Here is a 21,422-nt window from a genome sequence, read left to right as displayed (position 1 = left end):
AGGTCGCCGTCGCTCTCACGTCGAGCCGACATCGCGGTAATTAATAAATCTCTCATTGTACATATTTGTATGTCGATACCGGGCGATTATGCCGATGCGGCCAACGTGTACGCTGTATACACACACCTCGTCTAGACCAATCGACCGCTCTCTCTCCTGGACTGGATTGTATATTCCTAGCTAACTAACGTTACGGACAACCAGCCGACATACAAACAAACGTGTATCCGTGCGCGCACATAGTGTGTGGGTGCGCGCACGAGACGCGCACGTACCGGCAATGCCGACTATTAAGCCGACGATGTGGTTATACACGTGGTGTGTGTGTGTGTGTGTGTGTGTGTGCGCGCGCGCGTGTGTGGAGCCTCCTGTGTGTGCACAGAATTATGCACTCGCGTCCGGTTCCTCCTGGCTGAGCTCTGGTTAATTTCGTTCCGTCTCCGCACGTCTCTCTCTCTCTCTCTCTCTCTCTCTCTCTCTCTGTGTGTGTGTGTCTCTCTCTCTCTCTCTCTCTCCCGGGAGAATCGTGATACGGAACAGCTCCCCCGCATCGCATGCGGAAAATGATCGTTACTCTTCCACACCTCCGACGTGGGAGACCTGTACGCGCTTCGAGTCTATGATACACTGTCGATTCAGCATTTTCACTCGCGCATTTCCCCCCCTCCCGTCTCACCCGTCTCTTTCTCTCTTTCTCTTCTTTCGAACCAGACGCGTGCGGGAAGAGGCATTTGACTGGATTTCGTCGTTGGACTTGTCGATGAGCGGAGAAACGAGAGAAAGGATGCCGTTTAGCGCGTCAACTTTCGTGGATTGTCGACAAAGGCTCATGAGTGCGTTCGATCGTCAAGGACACGGTGATTTAACGTACACGCGTGACCCTCAACGTGTTTTCGGCTCGGCTCGGCTCTCTTGGTTTGTCGGTCGTGTTCCTAATTTTTGCAAGTGCGATTAATCGCAGCTTTATACGCTGAGCTGAGCGAGACGCGGTGACGTCCACGGCGCATCCAATGTGTCAACGTTGCAATTTCTTCTCGTACACGCTCTCGTACGCCCGAGAGGCTTGTCTCGCGGCTTTCGATCGCGGAAGATCAAGGGAGATAAATAGAACGAGGAAAGGGACGCGTTAATCTAGTAGCTACCTACGGTTAGTCAACGAATAGGAGTCTAGACAGCGGAGATGTTTGCGTTGGATTTATTTGTGACTGTGGCTTCCCACCTGTTGCCTCCCGCGTCTCTTCCGAACGCGCCGCCACAAGTTCTCTCATCCCTCTTTTACCTCTTTCCGTCTCCCGCCGACGCCGACGCCGCCGCCGCCGCCGCCGCCGACGCCGCCGCCGCCGCCGCGGTCGCTCAGTCTCTCTCTTTCTTCCGTTTTTCATTCGATTTTCTTATCTTCTATTCGGCTCGTCTTCTATTCGGTTAACGCGCGTATCGTAAATCTCGCGCGCGTCGCCTCTTCACTCTGTCGATTCTGGCTTTAGAACGTCTCGCGATCATTGTTGCGCGAGAGACCACCACGTAAAGGACGCGTGAATTTGCATTTCTCGCTCTTCCCTCTCTTTGTCTCGTTAACGGAGCGTTAATGAAGCCGCAGACGGTGTTATGGCCGAGGAAAAATGTGAAGATGGTATCCCGGCGTCTAGCCGAGAGAAGTCGTAGAATCGTGAGAGAGAAGAACTATCGAACCGCCCATAAAAGTATCAATTTATGGCGGGTTAAGGAAGCCATTGTTTTATACTCCTACTCGATGAACCTTGGAAATTTGGCGCCGGCTCGGAAACTTGCTCCGGATGGGCTGCATCGAGAGCCGCGTCAGGCGGACGTACGATATAAAATCAAGTTGTTTGCTATTGCCTTTCGCGGCTCGCGCACCTCCCGGCAAGTTTCCTCGGCGGTAGGCGCGCGATCTTTCGTCTCTCTTTTTACGTTTTTTACCCCCGACACTGTTTTCGTTGTCGCCAAAAGAAAAAGGCACGGCGGATAAACAGACGGCTTGAAAAAAATAAGAAGGAAGAACAGGAGATTAATGACGACAACAAGCTATCGGGAACGAATCGCGCGGAGGCGCGGGAATCAACACGGGCGATTTGCTCTTGTGTCCGCAGGCCTCGCGTGTTTTTCGCCCGGGTAACGCGTTTCAAAACATTCCGATCGAAGCCCGATACCGATACCGTTGCCGGATGCAAACATGTTGCGACCAGGCGTAAATATCGCCGTTATAATGCACGGCCAAAGATGAAAGCGCGAGTATACCGAGCGAAGAGGCTGGCCTGGGGAAACGCCGCTGGAAAAATGCCGACACCGAGGAAGACTTTAGAGAATGCGCATAGTTTCCGCGCGGAAACACCGCGCGCGAGTCTCCCCAGCAAGGTCCGAGATCGAAGCCTCGGCACTGACGAGGTCTCGAAAAACATAGCGAGCAACGGAAAGTGAGCGTCCTCGCGGTATTCGAGGGTATCCACGCGGATTGATCCCGTTCCCGTTCCCGTTCCCGTTCCGTCTGGCTTTATCCTGGCGTTCGTTAGCTCGCAGCTTCGCCCCGAATTCCGATGACAATGCTTCTCAAACTCTTCGCGAGGCAATCGACCGAAGACGAATTGAATGATCCTCCTGGTGTTGTTGCGGGGTGAGACGGAGGTGTCTCACCCACGAGATGCTCTTTCACTCGGGCACAATCAGCCCGGCTCCGCTCCGGCGGGGCTTTCAAACTCCCGCCTTCTTCGTCGCCTTCGAACGTCTTCGCGTTCCGCACCGCTCCGCGTTCCGAGTCGCGAGGATTGTTGAAATCGTTCCCCGCAGTCCCTCCACCTCTTTGCATTACGTAACATCTAAGCGACCTTGCGTTCCACCGTAACGCCCGCGGCTCTGCCGCGCTTATGTACATCTCGCGGTCAGCTTCCGCTGCATCGCGAACTCTTCTCTCCTCGTCTTTTTCTTCTTCTTCTTCTTCTTCTTCTTCTTCTTCTTCCTCTTCCTCTTCCTTTTCTTTCTCCTCTCTCATCGCTGTTTTTGTTTTCGTCGGCGGAGAAGGGCACGGCGAACAAATAGACGACGAGGCGCGGAGTAACAAGAGACGAAATGCAACAACAAGTTTTCGCGTGCGAAGCCGCGATCCCGATTTCTCGCTTGTTTTCGCGTGGATGCGCTCTCTCTCTCTCTCTCTCTCTCTCTCTCAAAACATCCCTCCCCGATCCCGATTAATTAATGTCGGATACATATCGCCTGCAAACAGGCGCGATCGATTCACCCACGTAAACACCGATAACTCGCAGGAGAGATCTCTGCTCTCTCGAGTTAATTGACTGATTATCCAGGCCGCGGAGAGCGCTCCCGCAAAAATATCTTCACCAACGAGCCGTCCATTTTCGTGAATCGGACCCCCCCCTCCCTGCCCCTACGTGACTTGTCGGTCATGTTCTCGCGGACGTCGCGCTCGCTTCGGCGATTTGTCTCTCGCGCTCTCCGGGAAATCGGAGAGATGCCGCCTCCACGGGCGCGGGTTTTATGGAAGCACGACGAATCCTCATTGCCCCCGCGGCCCGGCCCGACCCGACGCGGCGGCTCCGGATTATTTATCGTGTCATTAATCAGACGAGTTTTTCCGCCGAGGATTGTAAACCGCGAACAGGTGCAATATGGAAATGGATGTAAATCGTAAAAGGAGCGAACTCGAGCGGTGTTCGGTTAGACGCTCGCTCGCTCGCTCGCTCGCGCTCTATCTGCGAAATGGCTCACCGCGGCGGCAGTCGATATTCAGGGAAGTCTATAAAATGAAACCGTTGCAGTTTCCGGATACAGTTTGCGACTACTTGGCGGTCCGTGCGTTCGCCGTGACGATGCGCCGATTGTGGTCTTCAAGTACAGTGCGAGGCGCGGCACGAGCGCGCGCGACCCGTGATTATGCCGCTGAAACGAAATGAAGAAACGTAACTGTCTGTCGTTGTTGTTTACTTGTAAACACATTTGGCAACGGACAAAAATATTTTCGCGCAACTTGGAGCGTCTTCCAGTCGCTTATTTTCTCGATCGACCTTTGCGCACCTTTGCCTTTGTCTCATTGACGATGGACAATGAGAGACACACACACACACACACACACACAGAGAGAGAGAGAGACAGAGAGAGAGAGAGAGAGAGAGACAGAGAGAGAGAGAGAGAGAGAGAGAGAGAGAGAGAGAGAGAGAGAGAGAGAGAGAGAGAGAGAGAGAGCGAGAGAGAGAGAGGGAGAGAGAATCGTTGCGACTACTCGCGACCTCGCGCCAATCTGCGTGTCCGGTTCCACATCCGGCTCGTTTGCGCATATCCGGTCTCCGGGTATCAGCGAGGAAATCGACGGACGTACGTTAGCCGATACGGATTGCGAGGAATATTTGTGTCCCGGGAGTGACTTACGGCGACTCGCGCGTTTATAACGCAGCAGCGCTCGGCGCTCGTGCGAAGTGAAGCACTTAGATAAATGAACCCGCCGAGATTTTATCCGTTCGAGTATAACACGGTGCTCGCAGGGGTACGCAGGCACCACCTTCGTAAGGTGGTGGATTTTATACCCATCGCCTATCGCATTCTCTCGCACGTCCTCGCGCGAGCGCGCCCGCGCCCGCGCTCGCGCGCGTGTGGTTTACTGGCAATCGCCATTCGCGGCTTTTACAATGTCTGCTTTACGGGCCTTCACAGACACGGAACACGCTGCGGTCCGTCTTCTTCCTTCCGCTTCTCGTCCGTAGCCCGTTGCATAGTAGCCTTCTCCTCTGTCTCCGTCGTTTACGATATAGGTCACATCTCAATGCGAGAACGCACTCGAGGGATGGGCGCGCGAGGGGTGTTACGTGCTTGCGCGCTCGCTGCAACCGCGTGAAGCGGTGCGCGTAAAGACGACGACGACGATGGTAACGTAAAAACGGATCCAATGTAAAAGCGAAGTAGTCTCGCGTCTCTGCGATAGCGACGCGGCCGGTCTCGTAACTTCCAGCCGGGTCCTCTTTTCTTTTTCTCTTTTTAAGGCGAAACGTTAGCGGATTTAAAAGTTTGAAACGGCTCTAGAGGGAGTTTACTTTTTATTCCTCGCATATAATTGTGCAATATGTAAAAGTAAGTCGAGCGCAAAATTGGCTGTTTTTTCGTTTCTTTTTTTTTGTAAATATATTGCAGATTTAAAAGGCGCACTGATTGAATGAACCGAATTCGAAGGAGAGCCACCTCGTCCTAACCTATTGCATATTAGATCAATATATTATTAGTTATTTTACTCGTGCCTCGTGGCACGTTCATTTCAAAGTAAATCAGAAAGACTCGCGAGAGAGGATGCGCGTTACGTGGAAAATACAGCCTCCGCACTGGCAGATTGCGGACAATTACGAGCAAAAAGCGCGAAGCGACTCTCTTTCCCTCTCTCTCTCTCTCTCTCTCTCTCTCTCTCTCTCGATGTCTAGCGGAAGCAACGGTTTTAGAGAGAACGGCGGACAAATTTGAGAAAAAAAAAGACAGACAGGCGGTAGGAGACCGCAGGGACAACGGCAGGACAGGCAAATGGGTGGCGACGCGGCGACGGTGGACAGAGAGGTACTAGACGAGAGAGAAAATAACAGTCCCCTTATCCCACCCTTTAATCCTTTTACGCGCACAAGCACCGCCGGTCGACTGTATTCCGGCGTATGCAATGGGGCATACGATGCGTCTAGACAAAATAATGATTTGGATTTCAATACATTTGCATTCATTACCCCGGGGGTACCTCTCCCTGCCTCTGCGCCACGGCTCACGGCCCGCGGCCCGCGCGCGTCTCTTCTTTCGCCATTCCACGTTTCGCAGAGTTACGCTCGTTATCATACGAATGCTCTGCTCGTGTGCCGACAGCGCTCGTTTCGTTGCAATGCCGTGACTCGAAATGTGACAGACGGACAGACGTACGGACGAGCTACCACCAGGAACAAGATCGGCACGACGCGCCGGTGCAACTGTGGCTGTGAAGAAAAAATGAGCAAGAAAAGAAAGCAACGAACGGAAGGGAGGAAGGAAGGAAGGAAGGAAGGAAGAAAAGGAAATATCGCAGACTGCAACGTAACGACCGCGTTCGGCTAATGAGTCGAGCGTGTATCCGCTTTTTCTCTTCATTTTTCCCTCTTTGAGCACGCGTGTATCATCGCGAATCTAGCCTATCCAGACTATGCTGAATTAAAAAGTGCGTGGTGCACAGTTTCCGGCCCGACCTACCGCTACACTTTGCATTTTGTCCCTTTTCGATGATAAATCCACCGTGTAATGTGCGAGCTGAGGTTTATAGTCGTTTTTTTTTTCAACGATAAGTCTCGTGACAAATCCCAAGTAGATTTTGTCATAACAGAAATTCAATCGTTTCAAGAGCCAAGAATCTGGCGATAATCCGCCCATAAAAGTTTCCGACACTCGCTTCTTCCTCTCTTGGTGGTAATTAAGATAAGTCGAAGACAATAAGAAAACTGACTTACGGGTTCCGTTATTCCGTCTCCGTCTTTACCCAAGGAACGACCTTCCGACCAGCCCATTTTTGTAAGTATTTTGAATCCTTTGTTATCCTTTGGTATCGACCTGCATTCAACGATTGTCCTCGGTGAAGTTCAACAGTTACACATTTAAAAGGCGCGAGCCTGCTTAAGCGAAACGTTGCGAGATCGCTTACCAGTCGAGAGAACTTTGTTGCGTTTTAGCATGATGATTCGAGGAACCCACGTGCTGTCTCCTAGCTTCCGCCCTATCCTGATAACCACTAGCTAATTGACTACTGGATATAACATTATCTTTCTCAACTCCGAATTTGTGCTTCAAACGCCGTAACTCCTCCTTGTGAAGTTTCTTCTTTGAAGTTTTATTCTCACTGGAATTGATGTTCTGTTGGACGAGACCTGGTTCGCAATGACCGCACGTCTCGTTTCCATTATGAATATGGCACAGGAGTTTTGTCTCGCCAATCTTTATGATCGAACCATGCGTTATTTCGTAAGGCTCGGACTCCTGCTTAGCTACCGACAGTCTCTTGCCATTTAAAAATGTACCGTTTCTTGAGCCAAAATCTATTATTTGATACTGTTTCTTGGTTTCGTCGTATACGAAACGTGCATGATACTGCAAATGTATGTATATGTGTGTATACACATATACATATACACACATGTAGTTATTATTTATAGAACAGCAACAACTAAAGTGTATGCATAAAAATAGAAAATTCAGCATAGTAGTTATACCTTGCTGATATTGACATCCGGTATCAACACCGAGTGATCTCCCTCTCTACCCAGCGAACCTCCTGTGTATGTTACAAGAAAGAGACAACCCATTTTTAATTTCGCCAAGTTGGTTTCCTTGACGATAATCCTCATACATGGCGGATAACTTTTCGCTAAATCTGAAAATTATCGTTTCGAAACGTGTAACATCATTTGACAATTAAAATATAAATAACTAGACTATACCCAGTACACAATTTTTTTTATGTTAATCTATTAAATTTTTCTATATTAAATTCCACTTTAGAGAAATTTGTATATAACGCAATAACTTTTTCCTTTTTAAACTTTTTTACGGAGTAATATTTTCATAAAGGAAATACAGGTAGATTTATTATAAGATACTAATAATATATAATAAATTAAACTATTTGTGTATAAATGTGAAATGGAAGACAGAATTGAGCAAATCTACCAAGATTTATGTGTGACCTCTTTTTCCACAAAACAATAATTGCGTTTGCTTCAAAATCAATATTAATAATATTTTAATTTTCGTATTTCAAAATATATAATTACAAAAAAGACAATTATAATGATACGAAACATAATTTCTTATAAAAATACAGATATAAATTAATTTTAGGAAATAAACCTTGTTCCTCCTCACGATCACTTTCGCTACTAGTAGATAGGTCAGGAGTAATTTCCTCAGATATATCGTCATTGTCACTCTCTGAACATTCACCATCCTCGGGTTCTTCCAAATTTTCTTCGTATTTTCGTTTTTTCACGTTATCCTACAAGAGAGACACGTATGCATATTAAAACCATAGGATAATTACCTAAAGCTTGCCGCCTGTATCTTTCAATTGTTATATTTGAGAAGTCCTTTATTAATTCATCTATCTCATCTGAAACCTGTAATTGAAAATCTATTAAATATTTTCTATTAAAAAGTTGCACGTTACTAAATATATGGAATATACGGACAGTAACCTTGTCTACTTTCCCAGCATTCTGTTCCTCCTTCTTTTGCGTGACGGGAAGGTGTATATTGGTAGCCTCATTTGTACAAGCTTGGACTTGACTGTGAAATTGATACGTCTTGCTAGCTTCATCATAGTAGTAATACGTTCCAGTATTTCCATCATAGTACAGGCCTTGTCTCTTTAAAATAATATAAATAGTATACTATAAATATATTAATGTTCATCGTTTCTATTTTGTAGAAATGTAGAAATGAAGAAGATAGTATTATACTAAATAGTATGAAACCTCCATATGTATAAGCTTAATAATATATACCGTGTCGTAATAATATCCGGTATTATAATCATAATACATCCCAGATGTTTCCTCATATACAAAACCAGTTTGCAATAAAGCTGATTCTGCTACTTGCTTTACTTGATCTACTATACTAGATGATTTATCATTATTACTAATATCCCAATCTTGCGACAGAGATTTATCAAGATCCAAAGGATTTGTCTGAGTTCCACAATCTATATATGTTTTCTCACGAAGCACGTTTTGATGTTTCTGAAAACAAAAAAGCAATTTTATAATTTATACAAAATGTATTATATTAAAAATACCAATATTAATTCTTTCACTACAGATATTTTAAACATAGATCTGTATTTTTATAGTCAATCTATTAATTCTTAGTCACAACATAAATCTATAAAATATGCTTATGCATTTCTGTTTACGCATATACACACATATATATACACAATATAGAATTTATATAAATAAATATAAAAATTATTATTTTACCAAGGATATATATACCTGCTCAACAAGTTTGTTTCTTAGTTTGTTAATTTTCTTTCGTTGTCTCTTAATATGATCTTGCAACTTATGTATAAATTGTGAAATGTGAGGATAGTTAGATAATTCTTCTGTAAAATCCTCCTCAAAGTCTGATATAATTTCCCCTTCCTCACCCTCACTATATACTTTACGCTCATCCATCCTTTAATTATACTAGAAATTATAATTTGTATACGTTAAAATCACTATTTTGCTATTATTAATATAAGAAAAAAAATGGATATAAAGAAATAAATATTTACCTGAGCTTTTAATAATAAAAAGTTTTAATAAACTTCATGTATATGTACAATTCTATATTATTTCATAAATAACAAATATGTAGGGAGAAAGAGTACGCAACATTCAATATGCAGAATCTTTTTGTTTTGGCTAGTGACACTGACTCAAAGAGTCAACTTATTACACAAGTCATCGAACACAACAAATATTCGTGAGAGACGAACATAACGAATATAACAGATGCTGCATCACAATATTTAATATATTTATAATATATTGTTTTAATTCCAACCATTAAACAGTGTGAAATGTTGACTAGATGACTCAGAGCAATTAATCAAGGGATGTGTGATGAGTCTGAGAAACAATCTTCTTCAATAAAATATATATGTGAATTAATTACATATGTCAAGGTGAGAATACACCGCGTTTGTTAATTTTTTTAATTTTTATAACAAGACATATGTACCGCCAATGCCCTTGGCGACACAGGTAGCACTACAAGCCAAACGAACAGTGATGATATATATCATAAACCGCAGTGCTGACATCTAGAAACAGCTGTTCGGTAACACCCCCAACCGTCCACGATCATCATGGCCGCTTCCAGGCTAACGGACCTGTCGAAAATGACATTTGTTAAATAAAAGCGAATAAAGTGTGCCTAAATAAGTATATCGCCCACTTGAACAAAGATCAAGGGCAAGAGGTGCACGGTAAAGGTTCATATCCTTTTCCTTTATGCTTATACTTTGGATAATGACTGTCGCGTAATTTTATAACTCATGTGCGAATGTTCTCCTACGCCACTTGTCTTGTGCGAGTAGTGCTCAGTGATTTGTCGAAACGTTATTTAGATCGGTACGCTTGCGTCCGCGAGAAATGAAACAATGATGCCGATAAAGGACAATCAAGATGTGGCATGTTTTTTGGTTACCAAGCATTCATGGAAGGGAAAGTAAGTGTTGTCTTCTTTACTACATATAAAAGAATAGTCTTTATAATTGAGTTAAAGATATTTGAAACATACACGCGTATGAAGTGACAAATAAATATCTAATGTATCGTACAAATTGTACTCACGGTTGACTACGGAGTTCTTGATATTTGAATTGATCTTTATCAATTGTAAGGAGATTCACTCTAATAATACTACGATCATTCTTTAAATAGCGATGTTTATACTTATATCTAAATCGTACAACCAGGTACAAACGTATCTTCTCCATTGGTTCCATGGGGATAACAACATACAACCCTGGCACATTAGATGTTACAAACAAGTGGGAGTATTCTGACTTTATAAATGTACAGCCAATAAATAAAAGTCAATTAGGATCCCATGAATTTACCATAACTGTGCGTAAAGAACGGAAAAATGATACTATGAAGTTCAGTTCAGAGCACAGACCACATTTATTGACCGAGGCTCTGAAATACAGAAATCAGTTTGAAAAATCTAAAGAAACTTTGGTGAGTTCTGTACACGTGTGTGTGTGTGTGTGTGTACGTTACACACACATACACACGTATATACATATATATATATATATATATTTACTCTTGCTTTTTTCCTTCTCTCTTTCATTTCTCTTCTTTTATATATACATTTTCTGTAGTAGCATGTTCTCTTAATATTGAAATATATTGTGACACAGGCTGACTTGTTATCTCTGCAGCCATATGGCCAATGTAATGTAATCACAGATATCTTTGGTATTATTTACACATTGTATGTACAAAAAGATCTCATGCGTGTAAGAGAGAAAGAAATAAGCACAAATTACATATAATTTTGCACACACAATATTGGTAAAATAATTATAATCTTATAATTGCAGAGATATCAAGCTTACAAACACCACTGGTCCGATACAAGATTACCTGTAGTGTTAGAAATAACACCATACAGTCTTGATCAATTAGATCCTGCAACAAACATGATATTAGCTAGTTATTGTTACAAAGATTTTGAGGGACTTCTGACAATGAAAGATTATCCTAATGGGTTTGTGATTGTATGCGGTGGCTTCGGTCGCCTGCATCTTTTTGCGTCTGTGCATATGGAAGAAATTAAAAAAAAGTTACAGGAAGCTGCGTTAAACAATTTAGGTATTAACATAAAAATGTTGAAGGAGCCTATAAAGCTGGACGACTTCATTGCTCAAAGATTAGGGAAATTTAGTGGCGACGAGCACATAACGAGTGTCTCGGAATTCACCGTACACAAGATTTCCTCCAGGCATTTGGATCCACAGAGAAGAACACTGTGTCTTTCGGACACTTGCCTGCTGGAAAGAGATCCTCAAACATACAATATTTGTACTCTTAGGCCATTATCGGATATTTTTACTTTGGTTCGAGATAACGATAATCCTCAATTGTTCACCATACAATATCTCAATGGCCAAACGCGCAGTTATACCGCAACGAATAGAGATTCCTTGCTAGCGTCTTTGCTGGACGGTGTGAGAGCATCTGGTAACAGAGATGTCCACGTAAAGATGTATCCCATAGCTAGAGGCAAAAGACTTGGACCTCTCAATTTACCTGTCGACGAAGAAGTCGAGACGACGCATGTTAAATTCCTTCAACAACCACCCGGAGGACGTACATTCGCTGAGATTCTGGAGAGGTTTAACGCAAATATACCGTACAGTGGTCTTAATTATTCCGTTACCCAAGACGTAAGATAAAACATACGTTCTCTATCTGATTGCATATAAGATTATAAATGAAAAACGTTATAGCTACGTGAATGTTTAAATATCTATAGAAAGTATGCATTTATACAGCACATTGAAGCGGTTAAGGTACATTGACAGAGATTGAAATATTTTTGAAACTTTATAATTAAGAAAGGGAAGAGAAAACAAAAGGAAACTGAAGTGAAGGAATCCGTCGTTAAAGAAGGTGTCTCAAACATTGGCGTGCTATATTTGTTTGTTTGTACATGTATATGTGTGTGTATGTGTGTGTGTGTATGTGTTTTGTAAATCTCTCGCTGTGACACACAATTCAATGTAAAAATACAAAAGAGAAGTTATAAAGTTTCAGACAAGGAGAAATATTTCCATCTGAGTCTTTTAATAAAAAATACATAAGGAGACGTAACATTTTCTGTTTGTCCAGGAAATTGTACCGCTTGAATGGACTGTAACAACGTTACAACTCCAAGTACATCGTATCATGAATGACTACTTACAGGGAATCTTTACCGAAAACAAAGACAAGATTATCCTCGGAGCTTTGAATACTTTAATCAGCAAAGATCTAGAGACAAACAGTGAGATTGAGGCACAATTTCATGCACTACGACGATTGGTGGCTAGCAAAATCGGTTTCACTGCATTTACAACACTTCCTGGTTTTAGAGAAGCTGTTGGAACAAAGGTCGTGAAGGCTTTAAAGCGACAAAATTGCGGTGTAACGCAAGCTGCCATAGATTGTATTTGCACTCTGATGCAGCCAATGCATGATGATTGCGATTTAAGGCAAGAACAATTGAACAAAAGTAGCCTACTCAGCAGCAACAAATTTCTCGAAAGCTTACTCGAAATGTGGATTAATCATATTGTAAGTAACGCAACGCTGACACACACTCGGCCGGTCGTCGCGATTGGCGCGCGTTGGCGTTGGCTGAACGTCTTCCTTTTCCTTCGTATTACAGAATCACGGTACAGGCGCACTGGTGGTCTCCGCTATGCTCGATCTTTTGACGTTCGCCTTGTGTGTACCATACAGCGAGACAACCGACGGCAAACATTTTGACAATCTTCTGGAAATGGTCGCTGCGAGAGGCAGATCTTTGTTTAAATTATTTCAGCATCCTTCACTGGCCGTGGTGAAAGGCGCCGGGTTGATAATGCGAGCGATCATCGAAGAGGGTGCGCCGGAAGTAGCGGCGAAGATGCAAGAGTTGGCGCTTGCGGAGGGAGCGTTACCGAGACATCTGTTAAACAGTTTGTTCACCGTTGGCAGTGATAGTAGATTATTAACGCACCGACAATTATGCCGCCACCTGGTAGGTTTGTGGGTGACTGGGCATCCCACTGCTATGGGACTGCTGAAACGAATCATGGTGAGTCGACGTTATTTCTGCCGTGCTTTTGAGATACGATCCACCGTCGTCGCGATTACAAGTAACATTGAATTGCTCGTCGATCGTTTTTAGCCGGTCGGTCTGTTGAATTACTTGGACTCCGATGAAAAAGTACCGGACTCGTTCTTGGAGGAGGAGAGATTGAACAATCGTGACAATCTGAAGATAGCTATAGACCATGCGTCGAAGAATAAGAAAAGTCCGCAGTGGATCGCTATCGAACGTCAAATGCGGGTGGTCGAGAAACACGTGGAGAATGCTCTGCAGCATTGGGGCGCTCGTATTGGAATAGAGCGGAGGGAGAAGATCAAAGAACGGCCGATAGTGTTGAGGAAACGCAGAGAAAGAATCAAATCTGAGGCTAATTGGAAATTGTTCTATTATAAGTTCAATCAAGACCACGCACTGCCAAACTTAATTTGGAATCACAAAACGAGAGAGGAGCTGAGGATAGCGCTGGAAAATGAGATACGCGCATTCAGCTCGGACAAAGACCTGGCCGGCGGAACCTTGATCGCGTGGAATCACAGGGAGTTTGAGGTGCAATATCAATGTCTTTCGGACGAAGTTAAAATTGGAGATTACTACCTGAGACTTCTGTTGGAGAAAGATAGTCCCGACAGCCCAATAAGGAAATCGTAAGTAACGCAAATTTTGCAAGCAAGCCTCTGCAGGCGACGCGTTATCGCGTTATCGCGAGCTTCTTGTAGCCATGAGGCATGGGTACCGACCTACCACCACCACCTATCTCTCTTATTTCGCTGAGATCGCCGCGCGTTACATCGCCGCGCTAATCGCTAAGTCTCGTATCGACACACCTAGAGGCACAAATACACCTAACGGCGACCTAACCCCGTTTCGTTTTCAATTGCAGGTACGAGTTTTTTAATGATTTATACCATAGATTCTTATTGACTGCAAAAATCGAAATGAAGTGCCTTTGCTTGCAAGCAATGACGATAGTGTACGGTCGATACTACGAAGACATTGGCCCATTCTCCGATACGAAATATATACTGGGAATGTTGGAGCGTTGCACGGACAGAACGGAACGCGATAGGCTAGTTATGTTCGTAAATAAGCTCATATTACATAGGCGAAATGTCAAAGATATAATGGATCAAAACGGGGTGCGAACTTTGGTCGATTTACTCACACTGGCACATTTGCACACCTCCCGAGCAGTCGTACCAACGCAGACCAACGTGTTAGAGGCGGGCCCACAGCAGGAACGGATGGAGAAGGAGTGGTATTACAACAACGGGGATCAACGTGAGGGGCCGATCAGTCTGAAAGACCTGAAAGAATTGTACGCCTCGAATCAAATGACTCACAAGACGAAGGTCTGGGCGCAAGGGCTAGACGGATGGAAGACGATTTCACAAGTGCCGCAACTAAAGTGGAGCCTCGTCGCGAGGGGAACTCCCGTAATAAATGAAAGTGACCTGGCTACCTTAATCTTGAACATTTTGATCAAGATGTGCGAGTATTTTCCAAGTAGAGACACCGACGACGCGGTCATCAGACCGTTACCGCGTGTGAAGAGATTGCTGTCCGATCTTCAGTACCTGCCGCATATTGTACAGCTTTTGCTAACGTTCGATCCAATTCTAGTCGAGAGGGTCGCTACACTGCTATGCGAGATCATGCGAGACAACGCTGACGTGTCGAAAATTTATCTCACCGGCGTGTTTTATTTTATCTTAATGTACACCGGTTCTAACGTCCTACCGATCGCGAGGTTCCTACAGCTCACACATACGAAGCAGGCCTTCAGGAGCGACGATGTGAGTTTGTGCCGATGTTTCATGTGTGTTCATTCCTCCTAGCCGACATGTGTATATTTTGTAACAGTAGCGCAGATGCCCGGCACGTGCCCGTAAAACGATATATACGATCCGGATGTTTCATCTTTCAGAATACTTCCTCAGATATCATGCAACGAAGTATTCTCGGCCAGTTGTTGCCCGACGCGATGGTGAGTTACTTAGAAAATCACGGAGCAGAGAAATTCGCGCAGATATTTCTTGGAGATTACGATACGCCGGAAGCGATCTGGAACGCGGAAATGCGACGAATGCTTATCGAGAAAATTGCTGCGCACATTGCAGATTTTTCACCCAAGTTACGAAGTCATACTATGGCCAGGTATCAGTATATCGCTGTACCTGCTGTAAGATACCCGCAATTGGAAAATGAGTTATTCTGCCAGATATTCTATCTCAGACACCTTTGTGATACCGTCAAGTTCCCGCAGTGGCCTATCCCAGAACCTGTAAGTTGAAGCTGAGACTGCACTTGTTTTGCGCTTGTGCTACACTACATGCGCGATATTTACGATATTTATTTACGATACCACTTGACTTGACTTGAACTTGACGCGAACGAACGTGACGTTGAATCGCAGGTACAATTGTTGAAAGATGTGTTGGACGCGTGGAAGAAAGAAGTGGAGAAGAAGCCGCCTCTGATGACAGTGGACGAAGCTTACAAGCAACTCGGCTTGCCGACCGGCAAACAGCACGACGGAGCGATCGTTAGGAAATCATTTTACAAGTTGGCCCAGATGTATCATCCCGACAAGAATCCCGAAGGCAGAGTAAGTGCCTCGCTCGCGCGCATTTTCTCATGTATATGCGCGAGCGTAAAATATCTATCACATTTATCATTTGCAAACTCTAGGACAAGTTCGAGGCCGTTAGCCAGGCATACGAGTTCCTGTGCAGTCGCAGTTGTTGGTCGACCACCGGTCCCAATCCTGACAACATCGTATTGATCTTGAGGACCCAGAGCATTCTCTTCCATAGATACGCGGACGAACTTAGACCGTACAAGTACGCCGGTTATCCCCAGCTGATCAAGACGATCAAACTCGAGACGGACGACGAGCGATTGTTCTCCAAGTCTGCGCCATTGCTAGCGGCTGCCAGCGAACTCGCATACCACACCGTACACTGTTCCGCGCTGAACGCCGAAGAGCTGCGGCGAGAGGGTGGTTTAGACGTATTACTGGAAGCGTACACGCGATGTGTGTCCGTGTTGAGCAAGTCTAGCAAGCCCAACGACATAGCGGTGCAAGTTTGCACGCACATCACTAGATGTTTCGCCGTCGCCGGGTCGTTCCGAGGATGCAGAGATAAGATTATCGAGTTGCCGCAACTTGTGAAAGACCTCTGCAGAATACTGCACTTCAAGGTACCGAGCTGCACTCTCGATGCTGTGCAGCTCTGTGCAGCACACAGGACACGGAATAAATCGATCGATCAATTTATTCCGTCTTCGAGGAGAACGTATCTTATAATTTGGATTACCTTTTCTTTATTACAGCACTTGACAAAGTTATGCGCAGTCGCCACGGAATGCATTTCGTCTCTCGCTACAGATAGCATATTACAAATGCAGCTGTTACAATCCGGTGCTTTGTGGGATTTGTTGCTCTTTATGTTCAACTACGATTACACGTTGGAGGAGGGCGGCGTTGAGAGAAATCAGGATGAGAATCGTCAGGAAGTGGCCAATAACTTGGCTAAATTGGCGGTCCGTGCTTGCGCCCGATTAGGCGGTTACATGAAGGGGGAGGATGGGACACCCCATAATCCCGTGACGGTCGCCGCCTTGGAGAATCTGTTGACGCCCTACTTGGCGCGTCAGCTTGTTAAAGACAAACCCGAGGAAATTTTGAAGATATTAAATTCCAATTGTTCGAATCCGTATTTGATCTGGGACAACGGAACCAGGGCGGAGTTGAATGAATATCTGGAAATGAAGCGGCAAGAGAGATTGAGTAATAGTGGTAACTTTGAGCACGATTTCAGCGACTTCAAGTATAGCGCTCATGCCGATGAATTGGTAATCGGTGAGATATTCGTGAAAGTGTACAATGAACAGTCGGTGTATCCGATAGAGGTAAATTAATCCGTTTTAGAAAAAGATGCTGCTACGATCCTCGAGCTTTAAACAATCATCGCGACTGGCCAAAGTAATCTTAGAGAACCGTTTAACTTTCAGAATCCAAAGAGTTTCACGATAAACTTGCTTGATTTCTTGTCACAATCTTGGGAGTACTTAACCTCGTTAGGAAGCGTCGCATTGGGTAAAAGGGATCAAGAAAAATTGGAGCATATCGTCATGTCGCTCAAAGCCCTGAAGAATATTATCAAAAATAATCCTGGAATCGAGCTGCAGTGTATGGGACATTTTAAGTTGCTGTTCGGGCTCCTGGGTTGTAACAACTTCAAGCTCATTCAGAGGAGTGCTTTAGAAGTAATCAGTAATGTTACGAAAAATCAGGAATGCGTTGACGATATAGCCGCGAACGAAGTCGTAGTGCATCTGTTATTATGTTTGCACAACCTAAAGGAATGTCAGCTTCTCGCATTAGAAACTTTGTACGCGCTGATGAGTTCGACCAAGATCGTGAAGGAGGCATTAGCGAAAGGTTTGTGAAAGATGTAGGCTACGTACAAAATAGCGATACCAATTTTAAGTTCATATAACAACAAGATGATTTGCGTATCGATGAAACATCTCGATAATTGGATCCGATAGCGAAGATGAACTTTGTGCTTTCCAGGGGCTGTTGTATACGTACTCGATCTCTTTTGTAACTCAAGTAATGTCCAGATAAGAGAAGCAGCGGCTGAATTACTCGCGAAGATGTCGTCCGACAAATTGGCCGGACCGAAAGTGAAGCTCGACTTGTCGAAATTTTTACCCAGGCTCTTCAGCGAAGCTATTCGCGATGCGCCTAAACAGTGCGTCCACATGTTCGAGACGAAACACGAGAATCCCGAATTAATATGGGACGATGACGCGAAAGCTAGAGTAGCGAGAATTATCGCCGAGTTGAAAGACGAGTAAGCTTCGCGGCGGTTGTTGAATGCATTTCATTTCTTCATCTTGTCACTTTTACATCGAATCAGTCCTTGTTTTTCTCACGTCATCATTTCAGGTACCACGCACTGCAGAGACGAAACCCTAATGCCATATTAAAGTTACCCGATACACAAAATAATATCGACATCGCGACCAGTGAACCTGTCGTAGGTGGAGTGTATCTTAGATTATTTATAGCTAGTCCCGCTTGGGCGCTTAGGAAACCGAAAGAATTCCTGAGTGAACTGATGGACACCACGTTGACACTAATGTCCAAGGAGAAAACTGATGTAAGTGTTACAAAAAGTATCTAATGCAGGTTAAACAAAGATATGTCGGTGTCCCTCCCTTATTTAACAACGATGGCACGGTGGTGTCTGCAGACTCTCTCAGACTATCGCCCATTACGCCACCACACATACATATTATTAACACTTTTTTACACTTATGTCTGATGACAACCAGACGGATATGCTGGAATTAACAACGCAAGCTCTGGTGTGTCTCCTCCAAGCACAGCCGACCTTGGCGGACCAAGTACCATCGTTGGGTCATATACCACGACTCTGTCGACAAATGGCTATCCAGAACAGTCAACCGTCGGTGTACAAGACGGCTATATTGATTCTACATCAACTGGCTACGAGCGAAGTGAGTTAGTCCTTGCTGTCCTTGTCTCTTTGCGTATTCGTAGCTCTACGTCTCTCTAACGTCGCTCGATTTTATATTCACGTAGATTTGTATCTCGTCTATATGTCAAACGGAATGTATAAGCCCATTAAAGCATGCCATGCAATCGAGGAAGGACATGATAGCGGTAGCATGCGAAACATTGAATAGATTATTTTCGACGAATGAAGATAGACTTATCAAGCAGGTATGTACGTGTGTGTAAAAGAGCACTCTTTCTCTCTCTCTCTCTCTCTCTCTCTCTCTCTCTCTCTCTCTCTCTCTCTCTCTCTCTCTCTCTCTCTCTCTCTCTCTTCTCTCTCTCTCTCTCTCTCTTCTCTCTCTCTCTCTTCTCTCTCTCTCTCTTCTCTCTCTCTCTCTCTCTCTTCTATCTCTCCTCTCTCTTCTCTCTCTCTCTCTTCTCTCTCTCTCTCTCTCTTCTCTCTCTCTCTCTCTCTCTTTCTCTCTCTCGTGAGCAGAGGAGAGGGGGGGGCGATTACATACGTCGTCGAGATATACGCTCTCGGGGAAATATCACCACGTTTTTCCTTCTCGTTATGCACAGGCACTGGATGCTGAGATGGTACCATATCTCTTAAATATACTGGAAGGACGATTGGATATCGTTGAGAACCCCGCCACGACTAAGGCGCAGATAGTTAAGGCTTTGAAAGCCATGACGAGGAGCTTGTTGCTCGGCGAAAAAGTGAATGCCATCTTGGAAAAGTCGAGTGTGTGGGCAGAGTACAAGGATCAGCGGCACGACTTGTTTATTTCTAACAACACTACTTCCGGTTACCTTACAGGTGAGAGACACGCGAATAGAGCGACTCGCCTTCGAGCGCGTTCTCTCAGTTAATCATTAAATCGTCGTCTCGATTTGTCATTAGCTGGCACTCCTGTATCCGCCGGTTACTTAACAGCAGGGCCGAGTACAACTCTGACAACGGGCCCGCCGCCGGTTGATAAGGAAGATAGTTTAATTAATAGAAACGACAGCATCTGATATAGGTAGCATTGTAAGCGGTACAAAAGGCAGTAAGGATGTCAATATTCAGATTCCTATCGGTAAATAATGCCGGTATAGAGACTATATTGTCTGTGATTTTTGGCTTCTTAAAGAAAGAAATTTATCAACTCTCTCAACAATGTTTCTGTTGTATAATCCTTATGTTTAGATTACTATACAATACTTCGTTCTTTGATTACGTTTATATAAACGGTAGCAACGTAGCCATGAAGCTTTTCAATCGCCGGTCTTTAAGACAACATATGTGTATAGTAATATCGTAATGTTCCAAGACAGTCTATTACCGAACGGACTTTACGGACAAATTTTTATCTCATGTTCGGTCGCGATGTGACACTCTGTGTTTCTGGTAAAATAAATTTACATTTGCAAGTTGAACCGCGAGACGCTTAAACTTGAAAAAGAAAAATGGGAATCGATAATATCGATATGTTGTCTGAAGCGTTCGAAATTGATTTTCTCTTTTATTTTCCCTCTTTCTTTTTTTTTCCTTTCTATCTTTAATATCTCTATCTAATCTTTAATGAAATCTAAGGGGAGATGTAATTGTGCTTCGATCAATTAAGTTAAGTTGGTTGAGAATAACTTTATTGCAAGTTTGCCTCTTGCTTGGTAATTTTTCATACCTACGGATTAACGTTGTTCTGTCGTCGTGTACCTTTTTGAGTTTAATTACGTTTTAAGTGAATCTCCACTTGGATTTGGATTGGGGCTAACGAAAGATTGGTAATAAATTCAAGAAAAATGTTCTCATCGATTCTCATATATTTAGGAATATTATTATGTAATATGGAAGATGATTTATTTTCTAACGGGTTCAAAGATAAGTTTGAATATAATATAAAGATTTCCGAGAATCACATATAAGATTTGCATATATGATTTGCAATAAAATCAAAACAAACGAAGAAAACCAATAAGAGAATTCATATGTAGTAACGCAACAACTTTCTCTGTGATAGCATATTAATTGCGACGGAGACGTAACGAAAAATGTCGGTTCAACGTTCTGAGTCTCCTCGTTGTAAAAGCACACCTTTCAGTGGTCACATTCCAATCAGTCGGAAGTATAAAATGTACTTACGCGAAATTTTTACATCTTCGTTCTAAGAAGACGAGATTATTAACGCTAAAGAGGAAAATCAGCAGCTCCCCCCATGTGTGCATTCATACTCGATCAAAAGCTAGCGATACATGATTCGTTAAATTTCTATTGTCGGAATTAAAAAGCTTATATACATACGCAGCCGCTGTGATCCCTAAATCACGACTATGAATCTGTAATATTTTTCGGTAATCGTCGCAGTTCAAACGTATTTTGAGTTTTGAATGGACGCGATATCTATACTATTTATTATCTTGAAAAATACATTAATGTATGCTTTAATATTAAAAAGAATATACTATTTATATCATTCTGATTACATAATATGTCAATTTTTCTCTCTATGACCTCTCTTAACAAGTTTTCGATTGT

The 21,422-nt window shown here is 43.8% G+C and overlaps 2 protein-coding genes across 4 annotated transcripts in view; one reads left to right on the top strand and one right to left on the bottom strand.

The window, feature by feature from the left end:
* LOC105190134 (angiogenic factor with G patch and FHA domains 1) overlaps positions 1 to 9,755 on the bottom strand; it is a 15,975-nt gene extending 6,220 nt beyond the window's left edge. The window contains exons 1-9 of one of the 2 annotated variants that reach the window (XM_011152685.2): positions 9,290 to 9,755; positions 9,006 to 9,200; positions 8,514 to 8,750; positions 8,205 to 8,375; positions 7,861 to 8,005; positions 7,224 to 7,384; positions 6,659 to 7,101; positions 6,468 to 6,567; positions 3,739 to 3,909 (exon numbers count right to left, since the gene is read on the bottom strand). In XM_011152685.2, the coding sequence (XP_011150987.1) occupies positions 3,757 to 3,909; positions 6,468 to 6,567; positions 6,659 to 7,101; positions 7,224 to 7,384; positions 7,861 to 8,005; positions 8,205 to 8,375; positions 8,514 to 8,750; positions 9,006 to 9,188 (1,593 nt within the window). In that variant the 5' untranslated portion in view covers positions 9,189 to 9,200; positions 9,290 to 9,755 and the 3' untranslated portion in view covers positions 3,739 to 3,756. The remainder of the gene's footprint in view (positions 1 to 3,738; positions 3,910 to 6,467; positions 6,568 to 6,658; positions 7,102 to 7,223; positions 7,385 to 7,860; positions 8,006 to 8,204; positions 8,376 to 8,513; positions 8,751 to 9,005; positions 9,201 to 9,289) is intronic. The other variant, XM_011152686.3, reaches the window with a different exon arrangement.
* A 116-nt stretch (positions 9,756 to 9,871) lies between these two features.
* Rme-8 (receptor mediated endocytosis 8) lies at positions 9,872 to 21,374 on the top strand. Of its 2 annotated transcripts, none has more exons than XM_011152674.3 (18): positions 9,872 to 10,227; positions 10,478 to 10,742; positions 11,111 to 11,956; positions 12,477 to 12,845; positions 12,940 to 13,350; positions 13,444 to 14,009; positions 14,246 to 15,158; positions 15,290 to 15,646; positions 15,779 to 15,970; positions 16,054 to 16,566; positions 16,699 to 17,277; positions 17,380 to 17,809; positions 17,945 to 18,227; positions 18,323 to 18,536; positions 18,712 to 18,897; positions 18,983 to 19,123; positions 19,481 to 19,721; positions 19,806 to 21,374. In XM_011152674.3, the coding sequence occupies exons 1-18, from the start codon at positions 10,160 to 10,162 to the stop codon at positions 19,919 to 19,921; spliced, it is 6,690 nt and encodes a 2,229-aa protein (XP_011150976.1). In that variant the 5' UTR covers positions 9,872 to 10,159; the 3' UTR covers positions 19,922 to 21,374. The 2 variants fall into 2 exon arrangements, with proteins under 2 accessions (XP_011150976.1, XP_025160739.1); XM_025304954.1 differs by having other exon boundaries at positions 12,402 to 12,845.
* The last annotated feature ends 48 nt before the right edge of the window (positions 21,375 to 21,422 follow it).

The sequence above is a fragment of the Harpegnathos saltator genome, unplaced genomic scaffold, assembly GCF_003227715.2.
Source record: "Harpegnathos saltator strain DR-91 unplaced genomic scaffold, Hsal_v8.6 scaffold12, whole genome shotgun sequence".
Classification (NCBI taxonomy): domain Eukaryota; kingdom Metazoa; phylum Arthropoda; class Insecta; order Hymenoptera; family Formicidae; genus Harpegnathos; species Harpegnathos saltator.
This window is presented reverse-complemented; position numbering and strand designations above follow the sequence as displayed.